The 20,968-nt window shown below is 34.7% G+C and overlaps 4 protein-coding genes across 7 annotated transcripts; 3 read left to right on the top strand and 1 right to left on the bottom strand.

Moving 5' to 3' along the window:
* On the top strand, nucleotides 5,918-7,929 carry LOC109726141. Of its 2 annotated transcripts, XM_020255583.1 has the most exons (3): nucleotides 5,918-6,095; nucleotides 6,657-7,100; nucleotides 7,583-7,929. In XM_020255583.1, the coding sequence occupies exons 1-2, from the start codon at nucleotides 5,928-5,930 to the stop codon at nucleotides 7,092-7,094; spliced, it is 606 nt and encodes a 201-aa protein (XP_020111172.1). In that variant the 5' UTR covers nucleotides 5,918-5,927; the 3' UTR covers nucleotides 7,095-7,100; nucleotides 7,583-7,929. The 2 variants fall into 2 exon arrangements, with proteins under 2 accessions (XP_020111172.1, XP_020111171.1); XM_020255582.1 differs by lacking the exon at nucleotides 7,583-7,929 and having other exon boundaries at nucleotides 6,657-7,374.
* Nucleotides 8,348-11,058, bottom strand: LOC109726666 (mediator of RNA polymerase II transcription subunit 30). Its single transcript, XM_020256416.1, has 3 exons — nucleotides 10,624-11,058; nucleotides 9,352-9,429; nucleotides 8,348-8,643 (listed from the first exon to the last, which is right to left on the bottom strand). The coding sequence occupies exons 1-3, from the start codon at nucleotides 10,987-10,989 to the stop codon at nucleotides 8,545-8,547; spliced, it is 543 nt and encodes a 180-aa protein (XP_020112005.1). The 5' UTR covers nucleotides 10,990-11,058; the 3' UTR covers nucleotides 8,348-8,544.
* LOC109726667 (PHD finger-like domain-containing protein 5B) lies at nucleotides 11,336-14,486 on the top strand. Of its 3 annotated transcripts, none has more exons than XM_020256419.1 (2): nucleotides 11,336-11,442; nucleotides 13,916-14,486. In XM_020256419.1, the coding sequence occupies exon 2, from the start codon at nucleotides 13,934-13,936 to the stop codon at nucleotides 14,264-14,266; it is 333 nt and encodes a 110-aa protein (XP_020112008.1). In that variant the 5' UTR covers nucleotides 11,336-11,442; nucleotides 13,916-13,933; the 3' UTR covers nucleotides 14,267-14,486. The 3 variants fall into 3 exon arrangements, with proteins under 3 accessions (XP_020112008.1, XP_020112006.1, XP_020112009.1); XM_020256417.1 differs by having other exon boundaries at nucleotides 11,337-11,442; nucleotides 13,901-14,486; XM_020256420.1 differs by having other exon boundaries at nucleotides 11,343-11,442; nucleotides 13,924-14,486.
* On the top strand, nucleotides 15,275-18,747 carry LOC109726223 (thylakoid lumenal 17.9 kDa protein, chloroplastic). Its single transcript, XM_020255711.1, has 4 exons — nucleotides 15,275-15,599; nucleotides 15,956-16,070; nucleotides 16,477-16,546; nucleotides 18,321-18,747. Exons 1-4 carry the CDS (start codon nucleotides 15,346-15,348, stop codon nucleotides 18,548-18,550), a joined length of 669 nt encoding a protein of 222 aa, XP_020111300.1. The 5' UTR covers nucleotides 15,275-15,345; the 3' UTR covers nucleotides 18,551-18,747.

Below are 20,968 nucleotides of genomic sequence, written 5' to 3'. Positions count from 1 at the left end.
AATAATAAACCCAACATTCAGATGGATTGAAATAGGTCAAAATCAATAAGCTCAGAAAACTAATAAGTTGAATTACGTGAGCCTAATATAAGTTGAGTGAAGGTCCCACGAGCGCTATGACTGAGCCCTTAAGTATGATGGATATGTCATTCCTATCAGCACGTGCTTTTGAGATAGTTGGTTAACGGTTACGATTCACAAAGAACTTATGAGTAATGCATATTTTAATCGTACTATACGATTAGATTCTGGAACAAGAGCCTCGAAACTAATTTTCACACGTAAATAATTCATCATTTGAAATTTGAAAAACCGACCGTTCCTAGAGCAAGTAGGTAACGGGCTATCTATCTCTCAAAAAAATAAATAAATAAATAAATTTGAAAAGTTTAAATCTACCATCTGCAACTTGTTAACACTGTTTAGAGGATTTCACGGAAATTCATATTGATTGTTTAGATGTTAAATTAAAATTTTTTAAACTTTAGATAACGAAATACAAATATTTGTTCAAATTCACTGCAATTTGCAGATATACCCCGAGTATCTTTTGTTTCAGGAACTGGCCCAATTTTGTGGAATCAGATGCTTACATAACTCAAAGCCACAAAATGTTGATAAATAAATCACATAAATGGAATAGAATTATATCAACAGCCATAAATAAGATAAAAAAAAGGACTTGCTTGGCACAATTGATATTTTTTTTTATTTTTTTAAACACTAATTAATATATAATTTGATATATTGATTAAAAAAAAAATCTCTCTTACTATAATAATTGATTAGCTTGCAATACACATGTCCAAATGATAGATGATAATTTCTTTAAAAAAAATTTAAAACTAAAAAAAAATATTTTTAAAAGTGAGATGTAGGATTAAGTATTCAGAATGGATATTATGTTCAACCTTCAAATTATTATTATTTTTAAAATAAAATAAGAAATATACCATTCTATCAAATTATAGATGACACCAACTTTTAAAGAGAAAAGAAAATTAAACTCCTAATTTTCTGTATTATTGAAAATCTTATACAAAAATGAACTAATACTCAATGTACTTGTCACAGGTCAAATTTTGAGAATTAATGAGAAAGAGCATGCTATCATTGATCCATGACTAAACAGGCTAAACCACACAATTATAAAGTTCATATGGACATTTCAACAAAGGACAACCACAAAAATCCTACCATTGCTTTACGCACAGTCAAAAAGTACGATAAAAAAATATTATATTTATTTTCGTAAGTAATTTTACGTTCCGCATATCGCGATGAGTCAATTACGATATATTTTCTGCGATCCCACCAAAGAATGCAAAAACATATTCCTATATGCTTTTATCCGAACTCAATTTTGTCTAATAGTATCAGATGGGTCTCAATACCAAACTAAACCTTAATTGCATATAGCTTCCTGTAAACATATCAAATAGAAAATATATCACTAAAAAGTTCAACTTTTTTATTTTTATCTCTAAAAAGTTCCAACGTTTTCAAATATATCCCTACGATTAAGATTCGTTAGAAAAATATAGTTAATCATAAGTAAAAAAAACTTAACACTGATTAATAAATAAGTTAAATTAATTTTTTTATCCCTCTTATGTTATTGGATAAAATACTTATTTGAGAGGACATTTTTGTATAATTCTAAATATTTTTAACAGTGGGAGCTTTTGGAGTGATATATTTATAAAGACAAAAATATCATTTTATATATCTGCTGTAAAAAAAAATACTTTAATAGTAACAAACCAAAGGGATAAATATGAATATCACTGTACTCTTACAGGAATATAAATAACAAATTAAACTTTATAAAAATATATTTGTTATTCGATATGTTTACAGAAAGTTGTATGCAGTTATCCTTACAAATTTTAAAGGGTTAATTTCATAAAGGTCACTACAAATATATTATCCTTACAAAATTTAACTTTTATATATTGTTCCTAAAAAAATTTTGATATTTTCAAATACGTCCCTCTGATTTGTTATCGTTAGAGAACCGTTAAAGAACTATTTATATTTTCAATTTTGCCGTCATAAATATATCTCTTCAAATATCATAACAGTATAATATAAAAGAAATAAAAATGTCAAAAATTAATCAGGATTAAGTATTTAACCTATGATTAACTAAATTTTTCTAACAGATTCTAACGGCGCCAGGAATATATTTGAAAATATTAAGGACAACATATGAAAGTTGAACTTATTAGGAATATATTTATTATTCACTATATTTGCAGGGACTCATATGAAATTAATCCAATTTTAAAATATATGTCACATAATATATTCACAGTTAAATATTAGAGAAGTATTTATAAGCTATTTATAATATGCTATAACTAATTTAAATTCTATTACCTAATAAACCACAAACATCAAATTCAAAATTCAAATAAAAAGCTAAAATTTGAAAATTAGATGCATAAGATGATATTTCACAGCATCATCACAAAACGAGTCTCGTCTCTTTAATTACTATTTTTAGATTAAATGCCACAAAAATCACATAAACAACAACATCACAACAACCCAGAGAGAGAGAGAGAGAGAGAGAGAGAGATCTCCCACCTCGAAACCCTAAACCCACGGCGATCGCTCCCCGGGGGGAAGAGAAACCCTAACCCTAGCCGGTGTAGATGTGGAGGTGGAGGGCGACGATGAGGATGGAGAAGAGGGCGAAGAAGATGAGGGTGTGGAAGAAGACGGCCTTACCGTTGGTGCGGAAGCCGCCGAAGTCGAGGGGGCGGCGGGAGCCGGGGAACTCGATGAGGAGGCCCGGCGAGAGGAGCACGAAGAGCACCACCCCCACCACCACCGGCGCCCAATCCGCCATTGTTGTTGCTCTCCGAGCTCTAGAGAGAGAGAGAGAGAGAGAGAGAGAGAGAGAGAGAGTGAGTGGGGGAATGATGGTTGTGGGGGGGTATGGATTCGAATTTGGGGGGATTGGGTTCGCACGTGTGGGCGGAGGTGCGGGGGTAATGATTCGATTCGCACGTGTGGGGAAGGGGGTGGGGGTGGCGGTGCGAGGGGACACGTGTCGCGTTCTCCGGTGGTGGTGTGGCGGGGGCACGTGTCGCGATCCGTGTTGGCGTAATAGTATTTTAGTTAGGGTAAACTTCACGTACCATCCCTTTGATTTTGCACATTCTTATTTTAGTATTTTATAATTTAAAGTGTATCAATTTATTATTTTATAATCTTATTTGTCTTTTTTCGTCAGCCCCCCGTTAACTTTTCATTAAATTATATATAAAAAACTTTAGATATCCCATCTGTAGTTTATCGAATATTCACTTTATTATTATTTCGTTTTAAATTTGTCACTGATTTAACGAAAAAATTAGTGAAAAGGGATAATCAAAAGAAAAAAATAATGTCACAGGGTATGAAGGTGATATACTTTAAACCATAAAGTACTAAAATAAGAAAATGAGAAACCACGGAAGTGATATTTGAAGTTTTTTCTTTTTTTATTATGCTCTTTTGATTTTTACGAACCTGCATACTAGGTACTGTCGCTGTTTCATCTATTTCATANAAAATTATCTTATAAATGCCTACTTTTTTATTTTTCCTCACCGACTTTCGAAAATCTATATTTTTATACTCTTAAAATTTTAGGAATATTTTCAGAAAACTACGATGTTAATAGAGAGGACAAAATGACCAAATTATTTTTATCTTTTCTATAAAAAAAAATAAAAATTTAACATATTTTCTATTATTTTAAAAAATATTTTTTATATAAATTATAAAAAATGGATGGAATAGTAATAGAATACGTACTAACGGATGGAGCTAAATGTAACAACTTGAAATACGAAGAAAGTAAATTATAAATTTTTGAAAGTTAGGGAAGAAAAAGTAAAAAAAAAAAAAGAAGTTAATATTTAGGTTTTTTTTTGAAGTAACTGTGTTTGCATGGCGTGCTTTCCTTGGGAGTCATGATTAGTCACTTCCCTTGTTTTGGCTCGACATGTGAAAATATTAAAAATAATAATAATAAAAAAAAAGCTTAACCCATTTTTACTCCCATTCCAGCAACAAGCCCAATCATAGGTGTCCCCTTCACCCCATTTGCCTCCAATAAACCATCATGCTCTCCAAAAAGGAATCACTAAAACCTTCAAAAGTTGAGCACAGCCACAAACATCCACTCCTCCTCACCATTGTCCTTTGCCTCCACTCATCTCTAAAATATCTTTTAAACATACCAATTTCACACTTTGTTTTTTCCTTTCTTTCTTTTTTTAATACATTATAAAATACTATTTTTTTTCTCTATATAATGCAAAGAGACAAAAAAACCCATGCACTTCATGGGACCTTTAAATTGCCAGGTGTTAGTTAGAGAAAGTGAGAGGCACTTAGCAGCCCAAAAAAATAAAAAATAAAAATATTATAAAATGATTAACTATTTTATGCTTTAAATATATGCAATTGACAACTAATTATTTTGCTTGATTATAAAAGATAAAGAATTATATTTTATATATGTTATATATTTATAGGCTAAAATAGAAAAAAAAATTGTAAATATTTTTACTGTCTATTTTTTATATTAAAAAATCTATATTTTGTTCCTTAAAGATTGGCAAATACTTTAGATAAAACTATCTTTTAATGGACCACTGATATAATTGTACACATAATTCATAAAAATTGCTTACACAATTTTTAAAGCACTATATTAAAGATAATCTTTATATAAAAATATGTATACAGCCTAACCATTAAACTCTATAAGATATTAATTGATTCCAAGAGGCATAATGATAAACTAGTGAAGGACCCGCGTGTTGCGGCGAGATGATTATGTAAAAATAAATAGATAAATAAAATAAAATAAAAAGCGTTAAAAAATTATATAAAAAAAATAACTGAGTGGTAAACAACTATTACTATAATAAAAATATAAAAATAAATAAAATAAAATAAAAATAGTTAAGGAATTATATAAAAAATAATAATTGAGAAATAAACAACTATTTTTTAAATAATAAAAAGAATTAAAAAAATAGGGCAAAAATCATCCTCAAACTTTAATTAGTTGTAATTTCTGACTTGAAATATGAGATATATCATTTTCAAGTCAGAAATTACAACTAATTAAAATTTGAGGAAAAAAGTATCACATCCTCATAGTTTAAATCATAACACATTAAAGTCCGATGATTAAAGTCTCACTCAAGGTTATATTTTAAGAATGAAAAATGTAAATCTAATCTTTCAAATTTACTTTTATTGTCAAATTTTCTAATTAGAGATTTCAGTCAATCTAATAATACTTTAACTCTCTCTCTCTCTTCCCTCTAGTAATTTGGGGTTTGAAAATTCAAACCAATCTCCTCTATCTCATAGGAAATTAAAATTTATATCTAATACATACAATCTAAACTATTTCAAAATACGCATATATTTAGATTTGATAATAATGAAAATAATTATATTAATTTTTAAAAAAATTTACTTTTCAAAATTAATAGAAAAAGATTAAAAATAAAAAAAAAATATAAAAAAGGGGTGGGCCCCACCCGCATGGCCCACCTCTCTCCTTCCCCGCTTCCGCTCGCGCCCGCTCCCCGCACGCCCGGGCCGACCTTCCTCGCCTGCCCACGCCCGCCCCCGCCCACGCCACGCGGCGCCCCGCCCCGCGCGCCCGTGCTCGCGCTCGCCCCTGCCCGCGCCTCCGCGCTCGCTGCCACCTGTCCCAAAACTGAGGATTCATATATAAAAAATAAATAAATCAACACTTAATAAAATCTTATACATATAAATACTAATTTTTAGAATCTTATTTGTACAACTTTCGTATAGGGATATGTTTGTAAATTGTTATTCTCAAGGATCTAAGTGCAAAAACTACATGTAGGACAAAATGGTAAAATTTTTTATCCCTCACTATGGAGTCAATTATTAGTGAAGAGGATAGGAAGAAAAGAAGGAAAAAGGAGCTTATACAAGAAGCTTTTCAGCAGCTCATGGAAGGGAAAAAGCAGAAGCAGAAGCAGAAGGGTTTTGAGGCAGAAGAAGAAGAAGAAGACCTTCTAATATCCAGATTACTAATCAAGGTTTCTTACCTAATTCACATTCTATTCTGTGTTTTCTTTTTTTTCTTTCTTTTGCATCAAAATCATTAAATACCAACAAAAGATTGCAAGTTTGAATTGTTATGTGTTATTCAAAAACTTGTCTACTTCAGGTTCAACTTGTTTGAGAGGAAATTGGTATACTATTTTGTTTGCTTAGGTCAGTACGAAAGTAGATTAGACGGAATTTAATAAATTTATCTGTCAATACAAAGAAAAATGAGTTTAGGGTCTGTCCTGCACTCTGAAATTAAGAATACCTTCCAACTGGACTAAAAGTTAATTGGCTACAGAAGTTTCTCGTTAATTAAATTTCCTTGCATTTTATTATCATCTTCACTATTCTCGAGAGTACATGTGGAGTTCAAAAACCTCAGCAAATTAGCTAAGTTACTATCAGAATCAACAAGATACTGGTGTATTGGATTTTCATTATCTTTCACAATGCACCAATTTTGCTTAGAGACTGAACCCTTTTCTTTTTTGTCTCACACAATTGAATCCATTTTGAACATTTGTTCAATCACGATATCGGATCAACAGTTGGATTCGGTCGAAAGAGACGGCGATTCGATCCGTTCATTTGAGAATTCACATGAGCAAGAAGTGCCCGAGCCCGAATCGAAGCCCGAATCAGCAAGTGTCAGAAATGTCAGAAATGTCAGAAAGAGCAGAACTGAAGAAGCAGCTCTAAATGAGATGGCCAAGGATCTGAGGAGAGTGAAGAGGCAGAACTTCATAACACACTGCCTTCTCTCCGTGATCGTCGTCGGGATCGCCGTCTGGCAGTTCAACGAGGTCTCGTTCCTCCTCGCGGTGAAGGAGAAGTTCAGCAACCCCCTGCGGGCTGTCGGGGACGCGATCAAGGGGTCGATAAAGTGGCGAAAGAAGAAGAAGAAGCAGAAGCTGCAGATTGAAGGGGGAGTTCCTGAGCTCGCTCGCGGGGATCTGCCGAAATTGGTTCTGAACGACGAGGGCTAGAATTCGGTATGATTATTAAGCACAGATGATGTTTCATTTGCCAGTGATGGATTTGTGTTTTGAGCATGCTACTTTTAAGTGCATCAAATATTTGGATTTAGTCCCATTTTTTTTGCCGATTCGGAGTCGAATTAGTGCTAAATTTCATGTAGAACATAAGCAGTGTGTTGAACATTAATACTCAGACAGTAACAAATATGACACTCAAAACTATTTATTTTGTTAGACTGGAACTGCAGGTAAGTGCTGTTTGATGCAGCAACTAGAACTCTTTTTTTTATTTTTGAATGTAATTTTCTTTTATTTTTGTAAGTTAGTGTCTGTTCGGGCTTAAATTATTTAGATTTAGATGGTTCAACAACCCAAAACATCTTTTTCGCCGATAAAAATAAACCTAAATCCAAAGAAGACCTTTCAACTTTTTAGAATCGCCGCGTCTTCTATACGTGATTCTTGGTGACCGTGCTGGTGTGGTATTCTTCTTTCAGGTGTGATCGTCGACGCTTCTTGCTTTCGCCGAGATCGTCTTCTACGTCATCTTAATCATTGTCGCTTCTTCCTCGCGGCAAAATCAGCGTTTTCTCCTACCTCTCCTCTACTTTTTAGTCCCTGCCTCCTCTTTGTGTTTTCCGTTGTCGAAATTCTACCTGTGAGGTACCTGCCTTCTCGTCGATTGTGGATCTCCCGCAATCGTGTGATCAGTGTTGTGCGATCAATGCACTTCTTGTATCCTACCTTCTCCCTCGTCTCTTATTCCTTTCAATCTAACCCCTTCTACCATTACCAACTATTTGTATCAAAACAACTGAACCTAAAAATTTTAAGTTTGATAAAACTATATATCTTTTTATTTATAACTATTATATATATTTTCGATTGATTGTTATTATTTCATATATTAGAAGTTTATCACAAGTATTGCTTCAATGCAATTTTAATTTTTCGTCTTGCGGACATGTTTCTTGTTTCCTTCAATTCTAGTAAACTTCACCAGATCGATAGATTGAACCTAATTTATTTTAAAAAAAGTACCTATAAACAAAAACAAAAACAAAAACAAAATTAAAAATTCAGATGTTTTAGAGTTTGCAAAAAAGCACTTCTAAAAAGAGAATTTTTTTTCTGAAAAAACCTAGTGTTTGTTTCGTTAACATGCACTCAACAGCTTCCCCTACAGCAAAAGCAACATTGAGATTCTTTTTAATTAAAATCCACCCTAAAAAGCTCTTCTAACATCATCAAACAAAGGAGAATAGCAAACAAATTTCTAGCTGAATTTATTTCTAACAAATAAACGAAGGCAAAGAGAGCCAAAAATCTCCGTAATATTCTGCTTTTATACACATGTGAGAATCACTGTAAACACATAACAACACTTTAGAAGAGAGAACATACAAAGGAATACAATTCTGTTCCTCTGAATAGCCGAGCGGCCGCGAAACTCGCGATTTCACACGGAACAGGGGCTCTGCCACATCGATATGTCGGCGATCAGGTTGCGTAGTTGGTCGATGAGGAGCTTCAAATGCCTGTTCTTGATTTCGATCTCCTGCAATCGAAAGTTCACGTTTAAACATAATAAGGACAATTATTATCTAGTGATTATTTATCTCATATTTGGTTATTTCTATCCTGATGAGCATGACGCTGTAACTCATATTGTGCTCACCGAGGAGAAATCGTCGACTAATATCTACTCAACATGTTATCAATATTAGTAAGGATAAGCGAGCAACGTAAGCAACTTTTTTCTTTTTCCTCCCTATGATGAAGTTGAATATGATGTTTTTCCCCCACTCAAGAGGGAAAGAATCATGAAGATGTTCATCTTCAAGAATCTACACCTTTTGGAGGAATCTCATTTTCGATATACAGTTCCATGGTAGCAAGTGTTAACAATAAATTTCTCGCAAAAGTTTAGTCACACGATCGAACAAGATACACATTGAGCTCGTAAGTTCAGTCCACGAAGTTCTAATTCGTAATTAACCTACTAAACATGAAAAATAGTAAAAAATTCGTAGCTTCATAAAATTGGAAGAGCTTAGATTTGGCTTTGATACCATTTTTAGCCGAAAAGATCAAACTAATTCAATGAGATTTAGAACGCGAAGATGCAAAATGGCATGTGAAGGTATTAATAGCCACAAGCGATTATCATAACATTTCCGACACAAAACGCAGGAAAAACAAACAAACAAGCAAGCAAGAATAAAGCATATGAATCACATAATATTCACAAACAGAAAAGGAGTACCTTTCGGAGGGCCGATGCACGCTCTTCGAGCCTCTCGATTTCTACTTGATCTGCTTTTGGTTCCAATGTGCTCACCTCCTACAGCATTAACAACATCGGAAAATGTCAAAATACAACTATAAAACAAACCATCTCCCTTTACTCCTTTAATCAAATATGAGATAAGAACAAGAATTGCATCAACATAAACTATAAAAACATTTCGGCCGAAAGTTTCTAATTTGCATCTTTAGAGAGTACATAGTTTAAAAAGAATAAGGGTAATTACATATATATGTTAAAAAGTTTAAGTGGTGAAATTTATCCCTTTAAATTTCCAACTTCTTTCATATCTACCGACGTTTTAACTGGAGAAGAAGACCAAGGATGAAGTTAATGCATGGATAGCCCAAGATAAGTTGACGGAATCACACACACACACACATATATATAGAACTAAGCTATTATGCTTTTGATAGTACGGAAGCCTCTGTGTTTTCTAGTTGGTTTCGATGATGGGACATCCGATTCGGCGATCGGTGTTAGACATGATCTAAAGTGTTGGAATTAACTAAAAATCAAATTTTATAATTTTTTTTACTTAGTTTGTCTAGCAAACAAGTAGCCTCAAAATGAAAGACTGAAAAAAAAAAAAAAGTAATAAAAACTCAAATTTCAAATCGAAAGTATTGATCTTGCTCTTGATGGTAAGTAAAATTTTTTTATTAAAATTTTACTAAATTTGAATTGTTCTATACTGTTGAATGTACAAAAGTGTCACATCAGCCATTAAATTAGCTATTTTTGAGACCTTTTGATCACTTAGTAAACGATATCGAAAAACTATAAAATTTAATTTCTAGATAGTTTTAATAAAGTAGATCATGCTTAACAGAGCTTATCGTCGAATCGGATATCCCATCATCGAAAACAATTTGAAAGTGCGAAAATCTTTCGAAAGCAAAGTGACGAAACCGATCGTCGAATCGAATGTTTCATTATCGAAAACAACTCGAAAGCACGAAGAAAGCGCATGATACATACTATATACATACAATGGAGGAAATTTATGTACATAATTATCTGAAGAAAAAGAAAACCTTAATCTAACATCCGGATCATTTTTTATTGTCAATGAGCCAATCTGATACAATTGTAGGTATTCAGCGAGTATTAAGTTCTATGATAGAGTTTCAAAGTGAAACTTCACTTTTTTGTAGAAGTTCGAGAATTAGCAATGCGATTAACCCTAAAAAGATCATAACGAAATTGTGGTGATTTGTTCGTCTATACCTGAGTAGAAGCGGAAATGGCGGCGATGGAAGCGCGTAGCGCGGCGACCGCCGACTTGTACCGGTGCCGGGCGTCGTCGAGAGCTCCGCCGCTTCCTCCGCCGGAGGCGGCGGAGGCGGTGGCGGCGGCGCCGTCGGAGATGTGAGAGGAGGAGTCGGACGAGTCGACGCCTCCGCCGCCGGCGCCGGTGGGCGGAGGATGGGCGGCGGCGGCGGCGGCGGAGGAGGAGGAGGAGGATGATGACCAGAGCGCGGGGTTGCAGAGCTCGTCGTTCATGGAGGAGAGGATCTGGAACGCCGCGGCGATCGTCTCCTCCAGGTGCCTCTGCCCCTCCGCCGCCGCCTCCTTCCGGCTCCTCCCCGCCATACCAAACCCTAACCCTAACCCTAAACACTCTTCCCCTCCCGATACTCTCTCCTTCCCCAAAACCCCCCTTTAATGTCGATTCCAAAACCCTAACCCTAGCCCTAACCCTAAACCCCCCGAACCTCGATTCGGAATCCCTAGTATGATACCACGCGGAGGGAGAAGAAGAACTAAATACTAATCCACGTGGTGAATAATGATTGGTTATTACTCCAAGGCGTGGTGGGTCCCGCTCTACTAACTTGCGGTTCATATCTTGCCACGTAGGCAGTGTGGGATTGCAAATATCGAGGTGGAGGAGTAGCGGAATCGGAAACAAATACTATAAATATTTATATTTGTATTTATATCTAAAATATAATATATTCGGGAGAGATCGAGAGCGTTGGAGAAGGGTTTCGATCTGAGGAGAGGAGAGTTCGACTTCGACGATTTTGCACACGATTTTGAGAGGTGAGTCGTGATTTATATGCTATTAATAGTAATTTTAAGGGTTTTTGATGTGATTATTTGTAGTAGAACTTGTTAGAATCCCTAATTTGCTTGATCTGTGACTTGGATTACGTGTGGGAATAAGAGTTGCTGCTTGTGGATTTTTTCTCTTTTTTTTCGATTTTTGGTGCTTCCTATACTCTGTGGATTAGAGATCAACGATTTGGTTTGCTTTTGAGAGGTGAGTCGAAATTTTTGTTCGAATGACGCGATTTTTTTGGGGCGTTTGATGTGATTATCTTTAGCGTTGTTTCTTAGGATCCCTGATTTTGTTTATTATTATTTGGATTGTGTTTTGGTGTAAGAGGAATTATTGCTTGTGGATTTTAGATTTTTTTTTTTTCCCCTCTTCTATTTGTGCTCTGGATTATGTTTTGGATACGAGATTGATGATTCCCTCTTTCTACTGATGCACTGTTTTTGGGGATTGTTGACGTGATCATCGTAGTAGAGGGCCTTACAAACCCTAATTTACGACCGGTAACTTGAATTATGTTTTGGGATAAGAGTTATTCCTTGTAGATTTTGATTCCCTATGTATCTCCATGTTCGTTTTGATGATCATTAAGATGTATGGAGACCCCCTCAACTATAGGCCATAATGAAGTAGGCTCCTAAACTTTATTTCCTTGATTGATATCGTATCAACTTTAAATTGTTTTGATGTGAATTATTTACGTCAGATGAAACAGGGATTTTGTTGAATTTGACAGCTATGACTATTAAATTTAACGGCTCTGCTTGCTTTCTAGTTGATGAAACTAAAATTTTCGATAATCAATAACTACTATTAGCTAATGAAACAATTAGTTTTGACAAATGATAAAGTTGGTCGAATCAAAGCAAATGAATGAATTTGTTTCTTTCCTGAATTGTTTGAACTGAATCGTTTCCCTGAATTGTCTGAGCTTATTTTAACAGTGGTGATTTCAAAGAGAACTCTCTGAATCTTCATATTGTAATGATTCAAAGAGAATTATTGGGATCTTCCCTCTATAATGAATTTATGATGATTTTGTCACAGTTCTGACTAACCAACTCACATATAATTTTGGTGGTATATATCCTGTAATGATTTTGTTTGTTATTTCTCGTTTAGGGTCTTAATTTTCAAATGAGAGCAGTTATTGATTCTCATTTTCTCACTCCAAATATTGGGTATTGGGTAGGTAGATGCTTGGTGTTTGTGAGACTGCAAATAGTAGTTTCAGTTTCTGCCGTCACTTGATGCCATTTGTTTAAATAGAGCATATATAGCTAAAAAGAAGTTAAGAAGTCGAGGTTCCTTTTTGTGCACATCATAAATCATAGAGGACAGCTAGCTTGTTAGGGAAATCTTCATAGCAAACATGTGAAGTTTGATCCAAGTGATTACCAGAATAACTAAATGAATTATTTGGTAAATAATATAGCAAATAATTTTGAAGTCGAAACAATCATTAAGTTTAGCTTAGGAGATGTACCTGCAAAGAGTGTTATATAAGCTAACTATAGTACACCATATACTTGGGAAAAAGGTTTTCTCAAACGTGGGTATCTTATACTGTAATACTGGCTACAGTAAGCACCTTTTCATTGTTTATTTCAAAGCACACGGTAAGCTTGTTGCTATGATTTCCATAGTAGTTATGATGTAGATGCAATGCATGTAGCTGTTATGTCTTTTTGTTTGATTCTATATATATAATTATTTAAGTTACTCGCAGTTTGATTTTTGTTGAGTTTGTTTATGAGTTAACTTCATGCTTCATTTGTCTATCTGTTACGTTGATGCTGGTTGACTGACCTGTAGAAGTTGTTTCCCTTTTACTGTTTTGTTTGGTAGCATTCGGTACTCGTTCAGGGACATGCAGTGTAGGATGAAACATGATTGAATATCCGAATCTAAGTGGAAACATGAAGGTCACCTAGTGATGTTCGTCTTTAGATTTGTTATTCTTTATTAGTTTTTTGACTCAATGTTAGGGAGAAAAAAGAAACAAAGAGAAGTTGCGACATAGTAGTTGCCTTTAACGACATTGAACCCCAAACTAGTAAACAAAAGTGAAAAACTTAAAGAATGCTAAATATGCTGTTAGTTTCATTAACTCTATTGTTCTATTGCATCTAATCTCCAATTGCTGGCGGAACAGAAGCTTGACCCTTATTTTATATTTTGGGGAAACTTGAGAAATTCCTACCTGTGATATACTCTTATAGCGCAATTTTCCACCCAGTGCTTTGTATAGCTCTTCCCATTCTCTAGGGTTACTACCATGGTTTTTGTATAAGAATTCTTTGTTGAAACACCATTAAAACTGTCATTGTCAAAATCATGTTTGTCACTGTAACTGGGCCTTGCCCACTCCCCCCCCCTTTCCCCACTGCTTTTTTTTTTTTTTCCCCTTCTCTCCTTTCATACCTTCTCATTATCCTATAGGGCTTTCATTGCTAGAGCTTCAGACCAGATATCATGGCTAAGCACCACCCCGACCTGATAATGTGCCGGAAGCAGCCGGGGATCGCGATCGGGCGGCTGTGCGAGAAGTGCGACGGCAAGTGCGTGATCTGCGACTCGTACGTCCGGCCGTGCACGCTCGTCCGCGTGTGCGACGAGTGCAACTACGGCTCGTTCCAGGGTCGGTGCGTCATCTGCGGCGGCGTCGGCATCTCCGACGCCTACTACTGCAAGGAGTGCACGCAGCAGGAGAAGGACCGCGACGGCTGCCCCAAGATCGTCAACCTCGGCAGCGCCAAGACCGACCTCTTCTACGAGCGGAAGAAGTACGGCTTCAAGAAGAGATGACATCACGATGTAACAAAACAAAACATAGTTCCAGTTTGGTCTCGAACCATTTTGTATCATTGCATTCTCCTATATCCGCCCCTTTGCAATCTTGTTACTCATATGTTAGAGTCTGATTATTTTTGTTGTTATTTTTCTCTTGATATTGCTCTCCCAGTTGTGATATTGCTCTCCCAGTTGTTAGCTTTGCAGATCCAGTTCAGAAAATTGTTTGGAAAAATTTTCTTCAAAGTTTTGCAGCAGCAGCTCTACAGGCCAGACTGTTCCTTTGTGCTTATTTGACCTGGCTGGCTGCTGAAATTATTTCTCATCTCTGGAAAACAGCAGTCAGCAAAACAAATATTTGATGAGACCCAAGAAGTTGTACTAGGGGGTCATGTATTTTCTCCGTCGCAGAGTGTAGTACTAATTGATAAAATTCTCTATTGGAGTAATGTTATTTGAAAAGAAATACTATATTAATTAATATATATGTTTAATAATATTTTATAGCAGAAATAGAAATGCTATATTAATATACATGTATTACGATAGTAAGTAATAAGCAAACGCAGAGATTCAGAACATTTGAGCTTGTTTTACTTTTACAACAAAATCACGGCATTTTTGTAGTATTTTGTCATTTTTTGATATTCTAAAATACAATAAGAACAGTTCAATACTATATTATAGAGTTGAGTTCCTGTGCTTTTGAAAGGAGAGGAGTATTTGTACATGTACTCAAATTTTATACAACATTATTAACGGCATATCCCATTAAATCATCGTTACTAATACTGTACGGATTTTGAGACGATCAGATAACTAAAAAGTAATAAATATATTGAGCTTCCGTGCTTTCTCAACTCTTATAAAATTGTAATGTTTTCAAACATGCCCTAAAATTCACATGTAAAAACATAGCAGTCGCTCTTTTCAAATTCTCAGACTCCTTTTCTGATCACTCTCCCTGCTTCTGCCAATTTGACCCACCACCACAACAACATAACCCACACACCACAGCACCACATAAACATATGATACAAAAGGATAATAAAGCTAAGGGGAGAAAAAAAAAGAAAAGAAAGAGAGATAAATAAATGTCTCTACAAAGAGTTCCCAATTGCTCCCCATTCCCCTGCTCTAATACTACTACTACTATTCCTTACCCCAAGATTCAAACCCTAACGGCTAGTTTTTTCCCTCTTTCTTTAGCCCTAACCCTAGCTTTGAACTCTCCTTTACCTTCTCATGCAATCCCTTCTCCCACTTTTATGAGTGATTCCTCTCTACAAAATCCCACAACCCCATACTCCCAGTCCAAGAACCTGCTGCAACTGGGATTGGAAAATGGGTACAAATCTTCTTCTTCTTCCCTCAAATAATAATAATTCTACACATTTATTGAAAACATATATATATATAGAGAGAGAGAGAGAGAGAGAGAGAGAGTCTGACTACTATACTATTGATAGTATCAAAAATTTTCTGCTGTTAGATTTACTATTTTGATCATTTTCACACGTTAGATTATACTATTCAACTAACCACCCACTCAATTCTAGGAGACCGCCGTCCTCCTAACCAGACACATTTTCATTCAACGGCTGAAAACTCGATAATACCAAGTACTTGGTACTATCGATAGTATAGTAGCATAATTATATATATATGTGCCTTCTTTTTGGTTGATTTTGGGGCCTGATGCAGGAAAATCAGGCCTTGTCCATCAATTAATCCCGGGTGCGTTTCGACGAATCCGAAATCATCGTCGTTCGCTTCGCCGCTGTTGATTCCCGAAAAATCTGCAGATAATGCCATTCAGGTAGAGGAAAAAAAAAAAAAATCTCAAGAGAATGAAAAGAAAAGGTGAAAAGAAAAATGTATCAAACTTTAGCTCGACTGCCGCGCATTTTGATTTGACTAAAGCTTTAAAAATTTTGATATTATTATAGAACCTTTTAATTTATTTGATTCGAGTCGGTTAATGATTTTTAGTTAGTATATTTTTTGTCATTCATGCAACTATAAGTTTATTAAAGAAATTAGCTTAAATTTTTTATCAGAAGAGTCGTTAAGTGACTTAAATCAAACAAGCTGAAACATTGAGTGGGAACATCAATATTTTTCAAAGATTAGATCGTCGAATCAAAATAGTCTGTAATTTGGCTAAATTTTATTTATTTTTATCATATATATATATAAGTGTTTGACTTTTTTTTCTTTTTCAGAAACTGAGGGATGCTGTACTGAAGACACAGAGGAATGTGAAGATCAATGTTGATGAAGAAACCCCAACTGGTAAGTCTTAATCTTAGTGGATTAGTTCTCAATTGCACTAAGGCTCTGTTTGGAATTGCGGAAATATTGCGATGCATACAGTTAGAAAGAATAATGGGGAAATATCATGTTTATTTCCGCACGTAATATTACGTTCCGCATATCGTGATAAATTAGTTATGATATATATTTTTTACGGTTCCAACGGGAAATAGAAAAGTTCATCGTTGTATTCTTTTATCCCGACCCCTTTTTGCCCGCCGGCAGGTAGATGGCCCTCAATATCAAATGGGGCTGAATATTGGTTGAAAGAGACCCCAAAAAAAAAGTTCTAATTTTACAGTGCTATTTTGTTCACAGAATAGGACGGCGGTATGTGCTCAAAGTTTCAGTATAGGGTTAACTGCACTATTGGTCCCCAACCTTTGTCTAAGGTTCGGGTTATCCAGCCAGGATTACAGGCAATCCTGTTAGAATTATTGCATTTGGTTCGTCCAGTCTGTAATCTGGTCGGTAATATAGCATCATTATAAATGGTGCAGGATTATCTTGTATGTTATATAAAATTACAAGTTTACCCTTCCAATCGCACCATTGGTCCCTAACCTTTATCAATTTTTTTCACTCTGATCCCTAACCTCTTTTCAAGTATGCACGTCCATTGCGTCAAGCCCAATCTCACTACCCTCAATGTCGTCTTCTGCACCTACAACCACCTTGATCTCGTAGATTAACCCAGGGTCACTGAACCATAACCGTGATCTATATGAGTAGGCAGAGCTTTATTATATTTGACGTGACCTATTTCGTCAAAATTAACAAAAATTTCGATGATTGGGACCTAACTACGACAACATATAAAGGCAAGGAACCTACTAGCCAAAAGAGGAAAAGTTAGGGACCAAATTGAGAAAATGATGTGCAATTAACCCTTTTCCCTCTACATCCTATTTAAATAGGATATAGCCCTATTTTCTTCCCCTAAAAGAACAGGGGGGGAAAAAAGAAGAATTTGTTACAAAAAATTTGAAAGCATCTATGTGGCAAAAAAATTACTAAGGATTTGTTTAATTTTTGAATGAGTTAGTGGTCTTATTGCTGAGTTCCTGATCATTCAATGAGAAAATACAAAATCATATGATCGGTGTAATCAACAGATTTCCTTGTATCTATCATGGCAATATTTTGTATATTTTGGTGATATATAAAATTTCAACATTACTAAACATTCTTCGTGTCGAATAGAAAATATATAAATGTTGTTCTCCGGTAGTTTCAAGTTTCAGAGAAAAACGGCTGTTTCATATCATTTAAGATAGTATCAGAGCAGGAGGCCGAGGAGGAGTGTTTACTATAAAATATATAAACACTATTTTTTGATAGCTTAAGCTTTTAGAGGAAAACGGTTGTTTCATATAATTCAACATGACTTGATTGTTTCGTAACTGAGTTTCGGACATTCTAAACCTTCTTACTAAATAGAGCCAGCCATAAACATGCCAATAATCTGCTTATATACTGAGCACCAATTTGCTGCAAAGTAGGGGACCTGCCATGTGAACTTGATCTGTTGCAGTTAGTTATATTTTCTTTACAATCCTTTTAAGATCTTCATCTTGCTGATGCAAAACTCACCTATTGCCGACGAAGAACCATTGAAACATAACTAGATTGAATAAATAAGAACACTATATATTTTGCTTCTTTTGGGGTTCAATCTTCATCTTTTCATTGTTTTTCATGCTGGAAAGTGTTCCTAATATCATACATACATACATACATACATACATATCAGGCCATTACCTGCAGGCGGAAGTCGACGGGGGGTTCGGGCGCGACGTGCTCGAGTTCCTGGTGAAAAGGGATCATGTTGTGGCCTACAGGTCCATGGCCACAAAGGTCACATATGTTTACCCATTCACAACAGCTTTAGGTGACTCCAAAGGCCAAAAGGAGAGGGTCAGGAGGATTGCTGAAGAGCTGGGGTGGTTTGCTCCTCCAGATTTTGAAACAATGGCTTCATAATAATGTTCTTGTGTTTGTGGCTGTATTCATGAAATTTCATGAGATTATTGTTTATTTAAGCGAGTTCGGGAAAAGTACGCTTCCATTTCGGATGCTAAAAGCGGTTATATTGAACTGTACAGCTACCGTTTAGTTCTGGAATAAGCTATTCTTTCTTATTCCTGACACAGCCAGTAGATTCCATAAACTTCAGAATCCGTATTTTTATCCCTCTCGGAGTCGAATTTGGGGCCTGAAACATGAAGATGCATGGGTATGAGGGTATCTATAACTTGATATGGTAAAAATAAAGTTGTCAACTGGCCAAACACGAGCGAGTTGGCCCCAGCTCTGTTCGTGCTCCTTTATTATATATATATATATATATATATCTATTTTGTAACTGATACTTCATATGTTTCTAACATGTAGAAGCCAAAAATGAATCTCTCTCTTTTGAATATTGTATGATGCATTTGCTTTTGCTTCAGTATTTTCTTTGTAATGTTGGATATATTATTTGTGCAATGATACAAAAGTGATTCATTTTCGCCTCTTGTTTAAGTTTGATTGTATCATGAGATTGAAACTCAGAATGATACATGTCAAATTGTTACTTCGTTCGTGTTCGTCAATCGGTGTCGATCGGTGTTCCAATTCTAGGAGTGCCATATTCCTCTCACCTTTAAGCCCTGACGTTCTTGTCAGACTCATGCGCACTCAAAATCATCAGGCAATGTGAGACTCATCTCGCTAGCCTTAGTCGACCTGCAGACTTTGTGGGGAGTTGCACTCCACTCACAACGGTCGTCAGTTGGGGAGCCATGCTCTGTCCACTGTATGACCCTAGCTCAGATTAAACTCATCTCATACTTTCGGCTAGTGATTGGCTCTGATACCAACTGTGATGCCCCGCTTCGCAAATAGGTCATCAATTCTAGAACAACTTAGTCCTTGCAAGCTTAACTCTCTTATCTTTTTGGGTCTAGGCACCGCCCAAAATACTATAGATGAATTAAGAGGTTTAACCCTATTATACCTGATATATATAGGACTATTTCAAATTCTAAATGTGTCACATTTTTTATATAAGAAATCATATAATTATGAGAATTAGTATAAATAAATAAATAAATAAATAAATAAATAAAGGGAGAAAATGATGGAGGAGGAGTATAAAAGCACACTAGATGTGGGTCCCACACTGAAAAAGCACACGCATGTGGGCATCTCTCAAAATTATGAGGATTAGGGAAACTTTTTGAAGTAGTGGTTGTGATTTTATTTTTATTTTTTTTAAGAAAGCCATAATATTTATGCAATTTTAACCTAACCACAGTGGTGAAGCTTCTTAACTCACCACCCTGGTTAATCTAACCACAGGGTGAGGTTACCCATGACCCCCTAGAGTTCCATATTCCTTAACTAAAGGTTCTCCATGGGTTAAAAATTTCCCAAAAACAAAAATTAAAAATTTTTTAAAAAATTATTATGACCTTTCCTAAAATTGTGGGGCCCACATGGATATTTATTAGCTTGATAATCTTTCACATGTGCTGTTCTTTGCTGTCCATTAGCCAAAAATAAATAAAAAAAATAGATAATAAAAATATAAAATATAAACAATAAATTAATAATATAGCTAAAATATTTTTTAAACTTTAAAGCACTAAACTTTCGATACATTTAAATGAAATGTGCGATCAATGATCGATGCTACTAAATATAATTTACGATACATAAACTTCTTAGTCAAAAAAATAAAAAAGTAGATAATAAAAATGTAAAAAATAAAAAATAAATTAATAATACAGCTAAAATAGTTTTAAAAATACTAAACTTTTGCTATCCATTAGCTAAAAATAAAAAAATAGATTGATAAATTAATAATACAGCTACAATAGTTTTAAAAATATCAAATTTTTGATACATTTAAAGTACAGTGTGCGATCCAATAATCGATGCCATTAATATAATTTACGGTACGTAAACTACTTAGAAAAGGATTTTCTTTTTTCTGAATGGTTATATAAAAATTATTAATTTTAAGTTAATTTAATTATAAATAAATATATTAATTAAAAAATTGTGAAATTTTTTCTTACAAAGTTAACAACTATAAAAAAATAATAGTTTAATAATTCTAAAAAAGTATTCCAACTCAACTATATAAATAAATACATATTTAATAATAATAATAATAATTTATTAATAATATTATAATGGAAACTTAATAATTATAACCATTGCCATAACCAAGTGAAATGACAAACCTATCCTTGGGACAAAAAGTTTAACCATGGTTAGGGTTTCCCCAAATATATGAAATAAAGGTAAGGTTTAAAAAAAAAAAGAAATATTATAAAATTTCACCAAAAAAAAAAAAGAAAAAAAAATACAGTGGTGTGACCCTCTCTTTTTATTGCCTTTTCCTCTACA

The sequence above is a fragment of the Ananas comosus genome, linkage group 21, assembly GCF_001540865.1.
Source record: "Ananas comosus cultivar F153 linkage group 21, ASM154086v1, whole genome shotgun sequence".
Classification (NCBI taxonomy): domain Eukaryota; kingdom Viridiplantae; phylum Streptophyta; class Magnoliopsida; order Poales; family Bromeliaceae; genus Ananas; species Ananas comosus.
The sequence above is the reverse complement of the archived record's forward strand: the minus strand, read 5'-3'. Positions and strand labels throughout refer to the sequence as shown.